The following is a 20,819-nucleotide window of genomic DNA, read 5'->3' as shown; positions in this document are numbered from 1 at the left end:
GCGCACACGCACACACACACACACACACAAGATTTGATTATGATAATGACGCTAGAATGATGACACCTTGCCTAACTGGTTTTACAACTTGTGTGTGTGTGTGTGTGTGTGTGTGTGTGTGTGTGTGTGTGTGTGTGTGTGTGTGTGTGTGTGTGTGTGTGTGTGTGTGTGTGTGTGTGTGTGTGTGTGTGTGTGTGTGTGTGTGTGTGTGTGTGTGTGTGTGTGTGTGTGTGAATATATACTTGGAATTTTGAGTTGGCCTACTTTTAATGTATTTGCGTGTACATACTGTATAATTACAATCCAGACTGGATTGTTGTTACTGGATTATCCAGTAATAAGACAGTGAAATGAACCCCCGCCAGCCCATAGATTTAGGGTAACTCCTTTTTCTCCACAATTTAGTTGTTATTCCAATTCTTCCTCCCAGTGTTTCCCACTGCTATTTTATAATAGTCCTCCTCTGCAGCACTTTATGTCTTTGATTAAGCCAGCACACATACCTGGTGTCATTGATGGATTACCTGTCTTCCACCACTGGATATGATCCTGGACTTGAGTCCTCCGTGGACTGTGTGTGCGTTGTAACCCTATACTATATTACTGTATGTACACTATGCCAGGGGTATGTGCCTTCAAGTATGCCTTGAAGTAGTTGGCGGGCTGCAGAGGGGTATGATGGGATATGCTTGGTGCGGTGTTTACTTTTTGTTCAGGAGAGAAGAGTGTGCCACGCATTTGTACAAGCCGTCATTTTTCCTTTTATTTGTTTACGAGTGATACAGAAGTAGAACCCTGGCTGTTCACGTGTTTTTGGAATATATTTTTGTTATTAAATCATCAGTTCTCCAGCACGGACTCCCTTCTTGTTTTAGCATAGAACAAGTTAAGGATTACTCTGCAACGAAGAGGAGGAAGGTGGTTATAGCGTGCGTCCGTGCGTGCACACGCCCTTTTCCTTGCCTCCTCTGCAGTGACTCTTGCATGGAATGTGGCGTGGGATGTCACACTTGAGGTCGTGGCGGGCCACTTGCCGTGGCGTTTAAAAGGCCAGCAGCACATTTCTGTGAAGTCAACCACATTGTTGCCGGAGCACTGCGGGCAGCCAATCACAAGCCTGGACGTGTTGTCGGATCACAGCTTTGCAGGCCGGCCAGCCAATCATGATGAGCCTATAGAGGTTCATGATGAGCTGACAGATTAGATCAGTGTTTCACAAACACTAATTTCAAGGACCTCCGAACGTACACTCTAAGAATGTACACATGGAACCAAATGGACCCTAACCCAGGGGTCTTCAACGTTTTCAGGCCAAAGACCCCTTAGTTGAGAGAGATATGAAACGGAGACCCCACAACCTTTTCAGAGATTCCATATAGTTTCATTGTTTGTCATTAGTGTATTTTGGATTCATGTCAATTGCAGATATTTAACAAATTGAACCATCAATACTTAATTAACTTGACCTCTGCTCTTTTTCCCCTCTACACCAAACCTCTTGGCCCGAAAATAGCCGATCTACAAGTCGACACTGGCTTGAAGATCGTCTTATTTCTGTGTATTTTTCGGATCTGCAATTTTTCAGTTGCACCAAAACATTGCCGATCCACTTGACAAAATTGCTGAAAAATAGAATGCTAAAATGCAAAGTGCAGATCAGTATAATAACACAAAGAAGGGGTGTGTTTGTAACATGCAGCTGGTTAACGGGGGAGGCTCCCCCGGGAGCCGCCGTCCGTCCGGCTGACTTGACCGACTGAAGCCGAGTGACCGGAAACTCTTCCTCTTGCCTTCTATAAACGTCTCTCTCTCTCTCTCTCCTCCTGGCCATGGCTCTGCCGTCAGCCTGCTAACCGTTTCACACCGCTGACCGTGGCCCGATACGCAACATGTAATCAACTGGACATAATGCAGCTGACACACTGCCATCTGCCCTGGTTCTGCTGCCAGGCCTGTGTGTGTGTGTGTACTTGTATTAATATAGTTGTGAGGGCCTTTAAAACAATAAGATTTGGGGGAGTTATGCTTACATCTAGGAAAAGGGTGAGTTTGGGGTTAGGAGTAGGCATTTCGAGGTTAGGGTTTGGAGTTTGGAGTTATAGTGGCGTGCTGGTGTTGTGCACTGAAAAGCTCACAGCACGTTGTGTGTACGTGTGTGTGCACGAGCGAGAGAGCGAGATCTGTACAGTCCATTACATCCCAGGTCAGTGAATAGGTTTGTCCGTCTCCTCCCAGATGGCATTGAAACCCCAAACCTCTGTCACAGCATACATACAGGCTGTATGTAAACCTCTGTGTCACAGCATACAGCCTGTATGTAAACCTCTGTGTCACAGCATACAGCCTGTATGTAAACCTCTGTCACAGCATACATACAGCCTGGATGTAAACCTCTGTGTCACAGCATACAGCCTGTATGTAAACCTCTGTGTCACAGCATACTATACAGGCTGGATGTACTGAGGGCTGTGTGTGTCCTTGGCTTGGGGCCATCGTGGCATTTAGAAGGGTCAGGCGGTTATCAACATTTCAAAGTGCCCTTGAGCAATCCACACAACCTCAGTCAGTATTGCATTTGTAGCGTGAAGCTGGCTGGGTCAGTTGGCTGTCTATGATGGGGATGGGATGATATGAAAAAATGTCATGTTGGATCAAGTACGTTATTTCTATGTCGGTTTTTACCAATGGGTTTAAATGGTACCGGATATGCAGCTCGGCAGATAAAAGGTGAATTGATCCCAGTGCATGGCGGAGGATAATTTCACGATGAATTTAAATCTCCACAATATGATTATTGTGTTATTATTATTAGTGTTTATCATGATAAATGATAACAATTATTGTTCCATGCCTATGAGCACCCTGGCCAGAATGGCGATGAAAACGGTGTGAACCTACAGACACCGGAGGTGGCGGAAGTGCTGCGGTTAACGGAAGTTACGTCATGCGTTGCAGTCTGTTTACATAAAGATTGTAGCTCTTAACTCGCTCTTAATAGGTGTCCTTTATCAGAATCCATGTTTTTGTTTGGATATTGTTTATTACGAGCGCAACCGATGGGTCGGGAGAAGTAGAACAGTTTTTTTCGCCAGCGGGGAATATGAAAAAAAACAATAACATCCAGGTGAAATTCTCCCGGCGGAAGTAGCACCGTTTCATGCCGTTTCATGCAGTTTCAGCCTATGGTCTTGACCAGGCTTTTCTCTTCGCAGATGAGTAAGCCTGGCTACGCGAGGCTACCCTATGAGAGACTAGATGTTTCAATGAAGCAAGGGTATAGGTGGGCTGTTGAGGTGGTCAGCTGTACTGTGGGCCCAGCATGGGTGTCCCATTCCCACACACAGGTTCAAACCGGGCGATGGGCATCAGTCAACACACGCATTCATCAGTTGGGTACGCTCAGTGGTCTTGTGGTTTTGAAAGTAGGCCTGGCTACTTGATTTAGTCAGTTACATTGTCAGTCCCAGTTACGCTAACTAACCTGGAAACGAGCTACCTCCTCCCAGTGACAGACTCTGATCGCACAGAGTGAAGGAATGAGCGTACGAATGCTGCACGATTGAATATTGGCCCTATTTCTTCAAGTGTGGGAAAGAGCACCAAGTCAAATCCTCAGTGTCAATTTAACTCCTCTTGAGAGTGCACTAGTGGAACCAAATGGACCCGTAAGGGGGTCCATTTGGGTTCTGTAACTCTGAGTTTTCTTTTTAAACGTCCATTTGGTTCCATTTATCGCACACCCACACACAAACACACACACATACCAGCGGGTTAGTTCCACAGTGAACTGAACAGTTCAGTCCAGCTGCTTGGGGCTTAACTATGCAACACAAACAGGAACACAGTGAATTGAGAGCTTCCTTATTGGCTAAAACCACTCGACTTGACTGGAAACATTTCATTTGATTTTCTTTAGCCTTATCCTTATAGGGACTCTCTAGGTTCCTTTACGGTGGTCTAAATTGACCCTTAGAAGTCTGTAACTTCGACAATGTACTAATGGAACCAAATGTACCCTAACGGGTCCATTTGGTGTCATTTGTACACTGCCAAAGTTAAGGGGAGACTTTCAAAGTTTTGAGAACCACCGGACTTATCGACCAATGCAGCTGGTCGCAAAAATGTCACAATTTTAAAGTTTTGTATGGTTTTAGAGTTGGACAGTAAGATTATGTCTGCATATTTTTGCTATATTGGCAAAAGTATAAGTATTTATGAAATAAATAAAATATAAAAAATGCAGATGGTTAACCTACGGCAAATTACATAGTTCTGATTTGTGCAGAAAGGTGTGCCCAGCACACTCACACACACACTCACAACAGTGGCATTTGGGCTCTAAATCAGCAAAGTTTACAGTGTCTCAAACTCAAAGGATTTGGGGAACAAATACATTTTCTTCCACATCTTTAACAGCCTGGCCCTGTACTGTAATAGGGTTGTTTCACATTTTGAATGGTCATATTTTAGGTGGCCGCCATGAATGGACAACCTTGGCAATCCCCAGTCACAATGAGCTGGCCTTTTATTTGGTGGCTGATTTTTAATTTGCTTATTATAGCGCTCTATTGAACACACTGTAGACCAAATAAGGCTAATTAGAGCCATGTCAGGATGAATCTAGTCTCGTTAAGCGGGCAGGAGGGTGAGTGGGAGCAGTGCAGGCCTCCAGTCCTTCATGACAGCTTTAGAGCTGCATTCTGTGGTCCGGTCTTACAACTAGTCATACCATATGGGTAGGGCTGTCACGATTATGGCATTTTACATGACGATTAATTTTCTCTCAAATAATTGCGATTAACGATTAATTGTGTTTTTGTCGTTGACAATTACGTTTCTGTTTGGCTTTTAGGCTTTGAAGTTGCACATGGTAGATATGACACATAACCTAAATATACAAATACATTACTGACATATTTGACAACTTTATACTTAAAAAAGAACATTGATAGTGGAAATAGCCGATCTACAAGCTCACAACGCGTCGCATAATCACTATTAGACGATTATGTAATAATTGTAACAGCCCTACGGGGCCATATGAAAATTTCACAATTGTGGCAAAAATATAATTGCGATTAACGATATTATCACGTAAATTAAAATATGCTTAAACTTAAAATGACAGTTGTTGTTAACCCCATTGAACCCCCTGCATCCCTATTCTGGGGGAACATTCTGCAAAAAAAATTGTAGATCGTCTATTTTTGCCAAATCGATTCGTGTCAAGTATAGAGGGTTTAATTGTTCTGAATTTGCTGCTCAACAAAAGTGAATAAATCCTAGTGTACGACGGAGGACAATTTTACAATAAATTAAAATGTCCGATACGATTATTGTGAGTTTTTTTTAGATCACAATAAGGGTTAATAACGATTATCGTCCCATCCCTTTCTGGGATCCAACATTGACAAACCGGAAGGTGTTATCGTTTCCAGAACCTGGTTTTATCTCTCGTCAGTGCTGGTATTGTGGACACATACACACCATACTGTAACTAATGAGTGTACAAATGGGAACCAAACGGACCCTTTAAGGTATTATTGCACTAGACAGTATTCAACTTGCTTTTACACGTGCATCATGTAACACTGCAGGTTATATTCATGTTTATACTGTATGTGCATGGGATGAATCGATTGAATAGTTTAGATGATTTGTTATGTAAATGAGGCAGGCTGTTCACACACTGTGTGTGTGTGTGTGTGTGTGTGTGTGTGTGTGTGTGTGTGTGTGTGTGTGTGTGTGTGTGTGTGTGTGTGTGTGTGTGTGTGTGTGTGTGTGTGTGTGTGTGTGTGTGTGTGTGTGTGTGTGTGTGTGTGTGTGTGTGTGTGTGTGTGTGGCCTGTATCTGACACTGTCCATCCTTCATCTCTCAAGGTTGTATGTGTGTGTGTGAGAGAGAGAGAGAGAGAGATGTATGGATTTTCTCCTCAGGGTTGCTCTCTTTCACACGCTCTCCTGCTGTCTCTCTCTCTTTTTCCGCCTCTCTCTCTTTTCTCCCCGTCTTATTTTCATTCTCCCTGCCTCTTTCTTTCCGTCCCGCACTGTTTTGATCTCTTTCCTCGTCTCGGTTTCCTTCTGTCCCTCACTCTAGTCTGTCTGTCTCTTTCTGTCCCTCCTCCCCTCTTTCTCCCCATGTCTCCCTCCCTGCTCCCTGTCTCTCTCTCTCTCTGTCTCTCTCTCTCTCTGTCTCTCTCTGGTGCTCAGCTGGCCAGGCCATCTGCGTGAAGGCAAACAGAGAACAAGAGGAAGGGAGGGAGGAAGGAGGAGGGTCTTACAGGAGAAAGAAAGACGAGGGGGAGGAGGAGGAGGAGGAGTGGTGGGGGTGAAAGAAAGAAAGGAGGACTTTTTGGGGAGGGGGGGTGAGGGGTTAGAGTTTGGGAGGGATGAGTAAGGGATGAGCGAATGGGGAGGGAGAGTAACGGGAGGCCAGCCAGGAAGCTTACAGCATGAAGATGATGTCTATTCTAGAGAGGCCAACGTGTGTGCGTAAGCGTGTGTGACTAGGGGTGGGACGATATGAAAATGTCATATCACGATTTATGTGACAATTTACGATATTATCGTGATGATCAAAATCCATTATCCTGAGGCGGAACATATGCCAAAAAATTGCAGATCTACAAGGCACAAGCTCACAACGTCCCAGTGCATGACAGAGGACGATTTCACGAGGCATTGTGAGCATGTAGATCGTCTATTTTCACAATTTCTGCCTCTAATATTTGACAATTTGGTCAATGTTTAATTTGTCACTTTAGAGGTATTAAAAGGTCCTTCAATTATCAGAAATGTGCAGATACCCTCTATACTAAGGGTGGGCAATTATTTTCACCATGGGGCCACATGAACAACAACAGAAAATATTTTGGAGGTCCGGGCCAAAAGGCAGTGCTCCCCGCAAGATGTGCTCCTCGCAAACTAAACACACGGCTTTACCTCCGACTTCAGTAAATACATACTTAGCTGTCAAATTTTTGTTGAAAACCCGGCATTTGGCATCGACTTTTCTTTTTTTAGACACTTAAACATTTTTGATGGGTAAGCTAAGGCAGGTCGTCTTGACTTGTGACCAGTCTGACCACTTGCTTGTTATTGAGACACCATCCAATGATCACGCACACGTGCTGATGTACGCATTGCGTCCATGTACGAGAATAAAAAACGTCAAAATAAAAGAAATGCAGCTTTAGTCCATGATGAGGTAAAATGAGAAAATACGTTTATTTTGTAATTTGCTGTTAACCCTATAAGAGCCGGTCAGAGTGAACCAAAGGCCGCACAAAGCCCAGGTTTGCTCTATACATTTAAACTTTATGTTGGTTTGTTTACTGTTGAGTGAGAAAACCCATTTAGGCCTAGGATTATTGACTGCTTTAACTATTGAAAAATACCAGATATACAAGCTCACAGCGCTGCGAGCTTGTAGATCTGCTATTTTTGGAAAATCATGATTTTTCTTTGCAAGTCTTTGAATATATCTATTTAAAAGCGAACATTTGTAACTCAAATATTTGCTTCTGGGTGGTCCCTGGAACAACATATTTTGAGATGGGGGTCCGTGGCCAAATACCTGCAATTGTGAGGGTCCTTGACATGAAAAAGTTTGAGAACAACATGATTTAGGGGAAGGATTTAGAAGTCGGGTCATGGATCGGGTCAAAGATATTCAAAGACTTTCACACATTTTCATGATTTTTCAAAAATAGCAGATCTACAAGCTCGCAGCGCGGCACTCGGTGCCGCGCTGTGAGCTTGTATATCTGCTATTTTTCTAAAGTTAAAGCATAAAATAATATTTAAAGTGGTTAAAATCTAACGCGACTCGGGCGCGTTCCAGGTATTTGAGAGTTAATCATCTGGGTACCCTCCACAATAATTTGGGGACCCCCCCGTCCCACAGGTTGAGACCCACTGCTTTACAACACTGTCTATCTCTCTTGGGTCTCATCTCAGCTGTTCCAACCAACTCCTGTTCCTCTCTCTGTGTGTAAACTCTGCTGGTTCCAATTTCCTCCTCCGTCCCACATTATGCCATCCATCCATGACATGGGCTTCCTTTTTTTCCTGTTTTACAAATTCTCACAGAAAGTGTAGTATAATGGCCTCAGGCTAACGGCTGTGGCCCGAGGGCATTACGTTTTCAGCTTCTGTCAGTTGAGAAGCGATGGCTCAAAAACACCTTGAGGGAGTTTTCTTCCGATTTTGCACCGACATCTACTTGGACTTGGGGGGTCCGCGGCCAAATACATATCATTTTGGGGGGTCCTCCTTGGCATGAAAAAGGTTGAGAACCACTGATTATAGAAGGCATTTGTAGGATCGGCCTCAGGTCTGAACCCATTTAGTCCGGGAACGCAAATCTTTGTCACTCTGGATTTTAACCACTTTTTAACCATTATTTTATGCTTTAGCTATTAGAGTGCCGCGCTGCGAGCTTGTCGATCTGCTATTTTTGAAAACTCTAGAAAACGTTTGCAAGTCTTTGAATGTTTTGACCCCTATTCTATGACCCCTATTCTATAAATGTCTTCTAAATCAGTGGTTCTCAAACTTGTTCATGTCATGGACACCTAGAATTATATATATTTAGCTGCCGACCCCCATCTCAAAATATCGTATCATGCCCCCCCCCCCCCCCCAGAAGCAAATATTTGAGTTTACAAATGTTCGCTTTTGAAAGATATATTCAAAGATTTTTCAAAAATAGCAGATCTACAAGCTTGCAGTGCCACGCGAGTTCAGTGGGTCCCCAGCTTTGTGGTCCAGCCTCCATTTCTGCTCCAGGGTTCACTTTATTCATCATAACGACCTCCAGAAGCATTTTTCTACACCGCAGCATCAGTCCTTTATATTCGTTCTTTTTGGGGCAGTGTTAACTAGGTCATCAGAATGTCACTTGTTTTTTATTTTCGTGCGTACCTCGCTGAAGGATTGAATCTGAAAGGTTGGTTATGTGTCATAACTTGAGGTGTGTGTGTGTGTGTGTGTGTGTGTGTGTGTGTGTGTGTGTGTGTGTGTGTGTGTGTGAGAGAGATAGCTAAATCTCCTTGCTTGTGCTCTCTGGAGTGCACTAGCCCAGAAAAAATCACACCCGTGTGAACTGAGCTGTGTGTGTGTGTGTGTGTGTGTGTGTGTGTGTGTGTGTGTGTGTGTGTGTGTGTGTGTGTGTGTGTGTGTGTGTGTGTGTGTGTGTGTGTGTGTGTGTGTGTGTGTGTGTGTGTGTGTGTGTGTGTGTGTGTGTGTGTGTGTGTGTGTGTGTGTGTGTGTGTGTGTGTGTGTGTGTGTGTGTGTGTGTGTGTGTGTGTGTGTGTGTGTGAGAGAATATTGCAGTTGATGCTCAGACTAGACTCAAGAGCACCCTCTCTGGTCACTGAGTGGTAGTTCAGGCTACATACACACATACATACATACACGGATACACACACGGCCATGCTATGGAGCGGTCTACCACCGCTCAAAAAAGATAGTATTTCTTGTTGGCGAGCCGGAAGCCACTTCAGTGGAAAAAGCTGAACCCTATAAACCCATATTATCCAAATCACATTTTAGCTCCTCTGTGATACCGCACCGTTTTCACACATCTCTCATTTGTTCACTCTCAGAGTTACAAGACCTGTAAAGGCAGTAGTGCTTTTGAGGCCGGACGTGACCGGACGCCGGGTGGCCAATATATTTCCCACATGCATGAGCAGGAATTGCACGGAACAATGCATGCTAGCTAGAACCATAGGTCCTACGAGTGACGACGCGCCATAGCCTATCTCAGGGATGGGCAACTTTGATGATGGCGAGGGCCGCTATATTTCCACCTTCACTCCAGAGGGCCACATTGCATAATGCTATGTCCAACTTTGTCTTTCTAGTATCTCATACAAAAGAAGCAAAAATAGCAGATCTACAAGCTTAAAACGCATCGCGCTGCAATGCGTTTTGAGCTTGTAGATCGTCAATCTTTTCTTCTTTTGAATTGGAATTGTTTATTGGAATCCTGAAATGTAACATTTTGATTTAATTTCAAACTCATTTAGTTATATACTCCTGTTAACTTTATGAACCTAAATACAAATACATTGGACATAAAAAGAATACATTTCAATACTACTATACTAGTCATTAAGCTACTAATATAGACTGACGGAATTAAAGCAGGTCATGTTTGGAATTGTAACAGCTGAAATCAATAATATATCAATATTCCGGCATTAACCTGTGGGCCGCTTTAAATGAAGGTGATGCGGCCCCCGGGCCGCCAGTTGCCCATGTATGGCCTATCTAATCAAATGGCTATTTGCATAAAAGGTTTACCAGGCAGGCAGTGAGTGGTGGGCTTGCGCATCCCCCCGAGATTCACAAGTCCAAAGGCTACCCTTTTCATATGGATAGGCTACTTTAACACCTAGGCTACTGTAGGTTTCCAGCGTTGACTGTATGTGCATTGTGCGTGCGTCCTCATAGGCTACATGGCTATATTACTGTGTTAGGTACTGTTTTGAGATCCGTTCAAAGCAAACTTTTAGTTTCTCTACAGCAGCGCAGTATTTTCTATTTGCTCCATACACACATGTAGGCGCATGCACACATCTAAAGGCGCGCGTGCACGTGACCGTCCGCCCTGAAAAGAAACCCCCAAAGCACCACTGTGTAAAGGGTCCATTACTGTAAAGGGTCCATTTGGAACCCCTATAGGAATCGTTGAAGAGGTTAAGAGGTTAATCGTAGAGGAAACTGAATCATTTTGAATCCTAAAGTATCCTAAACCCTGTTTGACGTCAGTTCTCTTCTGTTCACACGTACAGTACTACTAAGTACTAACCAGAGGCATAACATTAAAAAGAATCTCTTTCTCTCTGTATGTCCGTCCTGTGATTCCATAACTGCTGCGTATGTCGTCACTGTCGGGCAGAAACCTCGTATCTCCAAGTTTCAAATCTGTACGTTTTTTCGCAAAGCAAAGCCCTGCTTCATCATACAAGGCCGTCGCACAAAAGTAGCGAAAACAGCAGATCTACAAGCACACAACGCCTCGCTGTTTTCACTAGTTTAAATCATTTGTAAAATGATAGATACAAAACGAATGGTTTGGGACATTTTCACCCGACAACGACGATATCCTGCCATGGGAACTGAACGCCCCCCTGCGGGATCAATAGCTCCATCTATGCCTCTTCTTCCTTCCACTGCATGTCGTCATCACCATTAACCTTCAGTATTTCTGTGTTTGAGTCGGTGACTTCATTCCTCTGTCCTAACCAACGCTGTGACTCACTTCACCCTAGGGTGGAGGGGCACCCATTTGTTCCCTCGGCCATAAAGTCACGACGCACAATATTCCCTTTGTAACTCCCACCCCCCACCCCGAAGCATCTCATGACCCAGTTTGAACGGTCGTCCCACTCGCCGGGGAGACTGTCAGTCTTCTGAACGTAACTCCTTGAAGTGTTGTCATGACACACTGTATGTGTGTGTGTGTGTGTGTGTGCCTGTGTGATCATTCATCTTATCGTCGCTGTCGGGCAGAGAGCTTGCATCTCCGGTACCTTGACTTTGTATGTTGTTTTTGTCATTTGATGCCCCACGTCGTCATCACACAAGAGTGTCATGTGAAAGTAGTGGAAATGGCCAATTTGCGAGTCAGCGTTGTGGTTTTGCAAATGTGATATTTTCACAATTTCTGAAACTAGAAGCTCATGCGATTTGGGCCAATTCGCCTCGGCTTCAATTGGCTTCAATTAGTAGTCAGGACTCCGCATATGGAGATTCCGAACCTTTCGCGCCGGTTCCGGGAAACAGCATATCGGGTTGGGTCGAGGCCTAGCTAAGAACGTAGCCAAAGAACTGAGCTATCTGCATGCATATTTGGAGTCTCTAGAACCAGCCATGTGCTGTCGGGGTTCTTTCATGTGATTCGGGCCAATTCGGCCTCGGCTTCAATCAGTAGTCAGGGAGGATAACTTTGTTCCCTTCCCTGAACGTAAAGGTGTTTGGACATACGAGGTTTCCACCCCACAGTGAGGTTACGTTGTGTTCTGTGGTGTATTATGGTTCTATACTGTATGGCCTCCTGTACTTACTGCGTGTCCTCTAGGGCTGTGGTTCTCAAACTTTGAAATTTGAAGGTCTCCCTTTAACTTTTGACTAAACAGGTCTATTTGGTTCAGTATACTGGCATACTTGTAAGGGTCGAGTTAGACCCCCATACAGGAACCTAGAGAGTCCCTGAAATCCACCATGAGAAGCACTGCTCCAGGGCTGTTGCAGTTTCCTGGACGGTACGTCCTGTTCCCTGTGCCCCTAATCTCCCCCTGCAAAACTTCATCATGTTTGCAATTGCAAATGATCTCAGCTTCATAACAACATATCTTCACTGTCAGGCAGAAACCTTGTATCTCCCAAGTTTCACATTTGTATGTTTTTTTCCCCCTCTGTAAATTAAAGCCCTAATTCATAGTACAAAAGTTTCGCACAAAAGTCGTGAAAATAGCAGATCTACAAGCACACACCACAAGGCGTTGTGAACACGTCGTGAGCTTGTAGATCTGCTATCATTTACTTGCCCAAAATAGGAAGGCCTGGTTGTAAGATGTTAAGTGTCTGTGGGTTTTATAAATTAACCAATTAAAAGTAATAACCAGAGCTGTGTGCTTGTGGCTACTGAGTATGACTGAACTGGAGTCATTGGAACGCAGGTTTTTCATTTCCTGGCAAGTAACGGTTTTGGACATATGAGATTTCCACGTGACACTGTGTGTGGAATGGATGCGTGCAGCAGATAGGTGTAAGCCATGACCTTTATCTGATCCTGCATAGCCACGTCTGCTGATATGCTGCTGTCCTGTCTGGTCTTGTTCTGGGATTTGACTGACGTTATGCTGAATTCCCTGCCGTCTCTCTCGTTGTCTCTCATGGATCTCAGGTTGTCAGTCGCCATGACCGACTTCAGTCAGTTTTGAATAAGATGAAAAGGGTATTGCAATGGGTCAACCAAGCAGTCTTCCATAAAATCCTGAAAAAGTCTCAGATATTTAATATAAAAGCAAATGTTAAAGCCTCCATCTGTGATTTCTTCACTTGGTTGGCTGTATGTGGAACAGCAGAAACAATATTACTAAAACATACATTTCACATATTGTGTTAATTGTTTAGGAATTTAGTGTGGGTGGGAAAACATTCACTTGTGAAACAATGCTTCACAAATTGCATCACATTAGAACTTGTCATACTAAAGTTTTCAGTCGTGAGGTTTTATTTAATCCGTACTTCCTGCTCTTGTCTCTCCTGCAGATCATCGTGCGTCCTCTCCAGTGGAGCCATTTAGCCGTGCGTTCCCTGTGGCCCAGCGAGTGTCCAGTCGACCCAGAACCCGCTCCGCAGAGACGGAACGGCACGCCGCCGCTAAGCTCCAGGCCACATGAAGCCGGACGGAGTCGCCACGGCCGCGATGGAGCCAATGGAGGTGATTTAGACCAGCGGTTCTGTGTAGTTGTTTTTATGAAGCCACAGCCACACCCACCTGTTAATTAACCCATTTAGGCCTAGAATTATTGAATGCTTTAACCAGTGAAAAATAGCAGATATACAAGTTCACGAGCTTGTAGATCTGCTATTTTTGAAAAAGTCGTGAAAATGTGTGCAAATCTTTGAATATATGTATTTTCAAAGCGAACGTTTGTAACTCAAATTTTGCTTCTGGGTGGTCCCTGGAACTGAATATTTTGAGATGGGGGTCCGTGGCCAAATAAATATCATTTTGGGGGTCCTTCACATGAAAAGGTTTGAGAACCACTGACATAGTAGTCTCTCAAGAACAGACTAACTGAGCTCCAGTTAAGTGAAAAGGACCTTTTCTTTGACGATGGCTAGCCAGATTGTTTTTCAAAAAACCTTAGGATTCAAAAGACACTTATAGAATCGGGTCAAAATTCTAACTCGGTGCTGTGAGCTTGTATATCTGCTATTTTTCAATAGTTAAATCATAAAATAATGATACACAATAATGTGTACCCGTTCTGAATGAGTATACCTGGTTTTCAGGTGGGTGGTGACCCAGCTGAAGTTAGCCACACCCACAGTGTTGCTGTATGGAAAATAGGGGAGGGGGTGATTTTATGATGTCATTAAAGCGGTGTATTTCAACTGGGCCTTTTCACTTGGAGGCTTTCAGGAAGAAACCAACAATACACAGACATATTTGCCTATTATAACCAGCAAGACTCCCTAAGTCTCCCTCGGGAGATAAGCGACCATTAGGTTGCATACACAAACTTTAGAAGGCAATGGTAGCCAATGAGGAGGAAATATGGGAAATGGGACACATCCATGTTGTTGATGACATGACTTTAGAGATACTGTGTACCTCTTTGCGTGATTTGGGGTCTATTAGAGTAATGTTAACTCCATAGACGCATATAAAACAGAAACCATCTCTTTAAATGTGTTTTCATTTACAGTATATAATATATATGGTAGTTAAACACATGCTACTGTAGGTTTGATGTTTACCTGGCATCCCAGGTCCTTTGAGCCACTGCACGGTTCTCTCTGCACAATATTTACTGTGTTGTATATTGATTAGAGAGGGGCTCTCAAAGTGGGGACCAGGGATGGGATGATAAGCGATATTATCGTTTATAGTGATAAAAAACACTCATGATAATCGTATGGTGGAGATTTAATTTATTGTGATATCGTCCTCCGTCATGCACTGGGATCAATTCACCTTTTATTTGCCGAGCTGCATATCCGGTACCACTTAAACCCTCTAGAATTGGCAAAAGGTACTTGTAATGTACATACTTGATAGTCTTTTTTTAACTCTATCAAATGTCTTTGCCAAAAAATAGCCGAACTACAAGCTCATAACGCGTTGCGACGCGACGCGTTGTGAGCTTGTAGATCGGCTATTTTTTGGCCACCCCAGGATAATGGATTTTGATTATCATGATAATATCGTAAACCGCGATTTCTTTTGTCACAATAATCGTGTACAAATGGAACCAAATGGACCCCGCAAGGGTCTATTTGGTTCATGTGTACGCTCCATATGTATAGGTCCTTCAAATGTAAAAGTTTGTGAAGCCCCCGGGACTAGAGTTCATACTTACTCTGCTTACTCCGAATTCACACACGAGCGTCTGCTAAAAGCCTCTACATTGTCATTGCAAACCCCAGGTCCTAGACTCCACCGCAGCCAACGAGGTGGGAGGAGGGCCTGACCAGGAGGAGGGGCACGGCCAGGGCGAGGGGGAGGTGACTGCGTCGGAGACGACGGCCCCCGCGGCAGAACCACAACAAGCAGCGCCGCCGGCACCTGAGACCAACAAGAACCCCAAAGCCAAGGCGGCCGCCGCCGGCAAGACCGCCGGGGCCAAGACGGCCGGGGCCAAGACCAAGCCCGCCGGACCCGGCCTGGCCAACAAGCCCGGCTCGCGGCCCACCGCCAACGGCGTGTCCAAGCCCCAGACCAACGGCGTGGCCAAGAAGGCCGGAGCCGCCGCTGCCGACAAAAAGGCCGCTCCCGCTACCGCTGGCGCCAGGAAGCCGCCAGGCTCTGCTCCCGTGCCTTCCAGGGCGGCCGGCGCCGCCGCCCCCAAGGCTGCTGAGAAGAAGCCCGTCGGGGTGGTCCGGCCCACTACCGCCCCGACCACCAACGGCGCCGCCAAGGCGGCTGCCAAGAAAACGGCGTCGACCGCACCCGCTAACGGCGCCAAAGCTAGCACCACCACAGCAGCAGCCAGGAAGCCTGCCGGTAAGCTTGGGAAATGACGCAAAGAGGAAGACCACCACAGTCATTTTATTAGAATGTTTATATTGGTGCTGTCGGGAAACCTTGATCATACTACATTGACACACAAAAGCATCAAAAGTAGCAGATCTACAAGCTCGAAATGTCATTTTATTGTAGGAAGTAGGACAGGATATGTTATATCGTTGCTGTCAGGCAGAAACTTGTCTCGATATTTAAACTTTTTGTGTTATTTCGTAAATTGACTCCCTACTTGATCGTGCTACAGCAAAAGTAGCAGATCGTAGCAGATTTCGATTGTAGATTTTCTACTTTTGAATAGATATATAGTATATATTTGATTGATATATATAATGTAACCACATGACCACCAGCACCCCGATTCCGGACATGTCGTGACGGGTGAACATTCAGCGAAGTGTGCGAATGTTGGTCAAAAAAAATGAGATCTGCTATTTTCCCTGTTCGATACAATAAAAACATAACATTTTATAGCGTTTAGTGCTTAAAAGGAACACACATTGTCCACAGATAGTAGGGAATGATCAAACTTACTAATGAGTGAAAAATGTGGTGGTTAAATCGTGGGTTATTATGAACATAGTCCACTATAGCCAGCCATAGCTCATGTACAGTACATGCACATTTATAGATATAGCATAAAAGAGTAGCAGGCATGTACATGAGGTTAGACATAATGTGCAAAAAGTAAGGTGTACAGTAGGTTAAAAAAAAGATGGAAGCAGGTGCGGAGGTGCGGTACAACACAATAACGGCCTACATCAGTGGTTCTCAACACTTTGGTTCCTTGAGGGGGTTCCAAATGGACCTTTTTCACAGGTCTGTAACTCTTGAGTGAACAAATAGACCCTTTTACGGGTCCATTTTGTACACTTCTCACAGTTATGGGAGGAACCTTGAAATTAAAAAAAGGTCTCAATTGCGGTCTAAATTGACCCATACAAGTCTGTAACTCTTGACAGCATACAAATGGAACCAAATGGACCCCAAGGGGTCCATTTGGTTCCATTTGTATGCTGTCAGAGTTAAGAGGAGACCTTGAAATGTAGAGGTTTGAGAAACACTGGTCTAATGTGCCAGTGACATAGTGAGCCCAGGAGCTAAAAAAAGAAATAGAAAAGCACTACCACTCGGGTTAGACATGCTTGACTGACTCTGCCGCATCTACATACACGTATGTAGATGCGTGTGCGTGCGTTTGCCCTACATCCCCAGGACATGTGAAGGAACTGTGTCATGATTTATACATTCATGTATGAGAGATAACTGTACCGTATAGAATGGCTGTTCTTTCTGTGGTCTTTGTCTCCTGGCTTTGTTTGCAGCGCTCACCTTTTTTTTTTCTTCTTTTTTGGTACCTCTTGCCCTCCTCTCCTCTCTCCTCCTTTCCTCTCTTCCAGCTCCCAGGCCTGCCTCTGCAGCTCCTACCAAACCGACCACCACCGCCTCGACCAAGCCCCCTGCATCCAAGACAGCCAGGTGGGTGTGATGTTGGCGTTTGGGCGCCAAGCCCCTCGCTATACAGTATAGCTAGCGCACAGCACGTTTAACCCTCTAAGGCCCACGGTTGTAATATTACAACGTTTGTATTTTATCCAAAAAAAGGTTTAAATCATTTTATTTTAGCTCCCCCTACCACCTAAACACCACCATTGGATTCTATTGTTTAGTATTACAATGCCATTGGCCACAATATTTGCATATAAATACCCCCCACAGGGGCTGACATTCACACCCGCCACACCCGCTGAAATTCCAGAGTTTTGACGAACAACATCTCACTTTTTCATGGAAGCTATACCTCAAAAAACATAAGTAAAATGCCTGTACTATTCTTTTTGGTGATCATTAGAATGTCTAGAACATGTACATATGTTATTATTTTGAAAAATATCCCCCCATATGTAAATTAGAGCATGATTTATGATTTTTGATTTATGGCTATAAAATCTTACAAAAACATTTTTTTGAAAAAAACATTACATTTTCCTCTTAATAGGACTCCTACAACACCATCTGATTTTTTTCAATTTTTTATTTCAAGTATTTCTTAATGCGGGCCTTAGAGGGTTAAGCCCGTGCTACATGCAGCAAGTTATAAAAAAATCACACCCGTGTGAACTGAGCGGTGCAGTTTGCACAACAGCACCCTGGGTGGTTGCATTGGGGGGTTGCTACCTTTAAAAGCTTTGTAAATCTTTGTAAAGAAGTCTGTGGAGGTAGAAGTTGGCCGGCCGCACACATCCAAAGTCAACACAGGCCCTGCGGGAGCAATGCTTCCTGGGAGGTTTTCTGAGAGTTGAGGCCGTAAAGTCCTCAGTGTTTAAGTTTCATTCAGACCCCAACTTATTTTAATGACTAGAGTTGACATGAAGCTGTTGGAAATGCCTGCCATTAATATAGTGGTTGCAAATGTATCAGTTGACTGCCAGAGTCCCTCCTTGGTCAGTTTCTGATGAATATAAAGTAGTTGATCCGGCAGGGCCCGGGGGCCACTAAAAATAGATTAATGCACAAAACTAGCGTCATTTGTATTGTTGACCTATTTCTACCATGTAGCGCTACTTTTGAGTACTACTGTGAGTACTTTTTCCACCTCTGGACCCTGGTGTTGGGTAGGACACACTGGCTGACTAGTAGTACTGCCCTAAGCCCATATGGACAATATCTGACAGAGAGAGAGAGAGAGAAGTAACATTGCCCCATAAGAGAGCGAACATTGATAATGGTCTCCTCTGACAACATCAGGTAGTCTTCCAGGCATACTCAATTACGCATACTCCAGTGTGTGTTACACACACACACGCGCGTGTGAGTGTGTGTGTGTGATGTGCCTTGATGGAGCCATAAATCTCTCCTCTTAATCTATTTAATTAGATTTAGGCCTTTTCCCTTCCTGCTGCCATGCATTCATTCATGGTTGGTATCAGATGAGCAGCACAGAGCCTGACGCGCACGCTCGCACACACACACACACACACACACACACACACACACACACACACACACACACACACACACACACACACTCTGAATGAGTCGGTCTCGGATGAGTGCACCACACACAGCCAACTGACACACACACGCATACACCCATCTCTCTCTCTCATACACACACACACACACACACACACACACACACACACACACACACACACACACACACTCTGGTGTTCCACTTATCAGACATGTAGAATTGCAAAGCAAATAAAGGCTCTCTCCCAAAGCGACAGCAATCTAATTGCGCTGGGGAATCGTCCGTGCTCTGAGGGAGTACACGGGTCCGTTTTGGTTGCATTTCTAACCATATAATACTGTATTACCATTTGAGATAGAAATGGATACATTTACACCGGTTTTACAGTGTGGGCATGTTAAAGCAGTCGTTTTTTTACAGGTTTGTTGCGTATTGTGTGCATTGCTTGGAAAGAAATCTTTGAATATATATGTTACAGGGTAACTGGGTAACTCAAGGAGACCTAGGTAAGAGCGCTCGTTTTGTAGTTCACCACACACTAATCACCACCAGATGGCGACGCAGCCATTCAATAGTGAAGGCGCTGACGTCACTCGTTTGCGACTCTCTTTCTTTATTTACTAGCCTAGCCTAGCCTAGCCTAGCCTAGCTTAGCCATTAGCTCCATTGTAGTCACTTGGACAGGGCGTTTATCGTGGGCTTGCCCAGGCCTTACGGCCTGGGCATAAATATAACGATTGCATTCACCACGGCTTCGTAACTCGCGCGGCGCTCCGCCGGCCGCGCGGCCCTGGTCCGCTCTTCGCGGCCACTCGCGCCTGCGGCGCTCGGGGGCGAAGAGCAGGACCAAGGTCCGCTGGCCTTCGCGCCGCTTGCAATGTCGTGGACAATCGAGTGGCTCCGCCAGTCCGCCTGGAGGACGTTGTTGTGGCGACCGCTTGTTCCGCCCTGTGCGGCACGGCAAGCGCTCCGTTTCTCTAATTCTCTGAGACGCAAAAAAACCGTGACATATATATATATTTGAACTAAAATCTTTCTTTCTCAGGGTCCCTGGAACAAGATAGTTTGAAATGGGGGTCCGAGGTCAAATACATATAATTCTAGGGGTCCTTAACATTAAAAAGTTTGAGCACCACTGATATAGAAACATTTTCAGAAAACCGTTAGGATTTAGAAGATTATTTAAGGCATTTTTCAGGGCTTAATGGGTCATAGTTCTATCGTTGCTGTTGGGCAGAAACCCATCTCCCATGTTTTTACCTTTTTACGATGCGTTGTGAGCTTGTAGATCTATCTATCATCCATCTTAAATGGATGTTCCTACCCGACTCTTCTCGTCCTAGTAGTGATGGGACGATAAGCGATATTATCTTGTATCGTGATAAAAAACACATCAAGATAATCGTATCGTGGAGATTTAATTTATTGTGAAGTTAACCTGTCATGCACTGGGATCAATTCACCTTTTATTCGCTGCATTTCCGGTACCATTTAAACCCTCTATTGGTAAAACGTACTTATAACATACGTACTTGATACAGTATTTTTTCGCTCTCTACCAAATCTCTTTGCCAAAAAATAGACGATCTACAAGCTCACAACGCGTCGCGGTGCGTTATGAGCTTGTAGATCTGCTATTTTTTGGCACATGTTCCGCCCAGGATAATGGATGTTGGGGATATTTTGATTATCGCGATAATATCGTAAATCGTGATTTCTTTGGTCACAATAATCGTGATATGACATTGTCATTATCGTCCCATCCCTAAGTGCACGTACAGTGCTTGCACACAGCCAGCGTTTTATCCACCACCTCCTGTCCTTATCGTCGTAGGCAACACTAAATCCATAACGCACCCGTACAGCACTGTCACCAAGCTGGCGCCTGCCAGATCCTACTGTACAACTGTACCGTACGTTGTCTAGTCATCTTGTCATGTCTAGTCATCTCTGACACTGACTGACAGTTGCACTCAACTCTCCATCCCCGTCTATTGAGCTGTCACAGGGTAATTGGCACCAATCCACCTCCAGTACCCCTCCTCCAGTAACTTGATTTGAAACGAACAACGTA

At 44.6% G+C, this 20,819-nt stretch overlaps 1 protein-coding gene across 1 annotated transcript in view; it reads left to right on the top strand.

Moving 5' to 3' along the window:
- Positions 1-20,819, top strand: part of prr36b (proline rich 36b) — a 74,313-nt gene that overhangs the window by 28,837 nt on the left and 24,657 nt on the right. Inside the window, exons 2-4 of the mRNA XM_080723084.1 lie at positions 13,287-13,458; positions 15,174-15,750; positions 17,169-17,247. Of these exons, the coding sequence (XP_080579210.1) occupies positions 13,414-13,458; positions 15,174-15,750; positions 17,169-17,247 (701 nt within the window). The 5' untranslated portion in view covers positions 13,287-13,413. The remainder of the gene's footprint in view (positions 1-13,286; positions 13,459-15,173; positions 15,751-17,168; positions 17,248-20,819) is intronic.

Source organism: Nannobrachium achirus (assembly GCF_963921795.1).
Source record: "Nannobrachium achirus genome assembly, chromosome: 4".
Lineage (NCBI taxonomy): Eukaryota > Metazoa > Chordata > Actinopteri > Myctophiformes > Myctophidae > Nannobrachium > Nannobrachium achirus.
The sequence above is the reverse complement of the archived record's forward strand: the minus strand, read 5'-3'. Positions and strand labels throughout refer to the sequence as shown.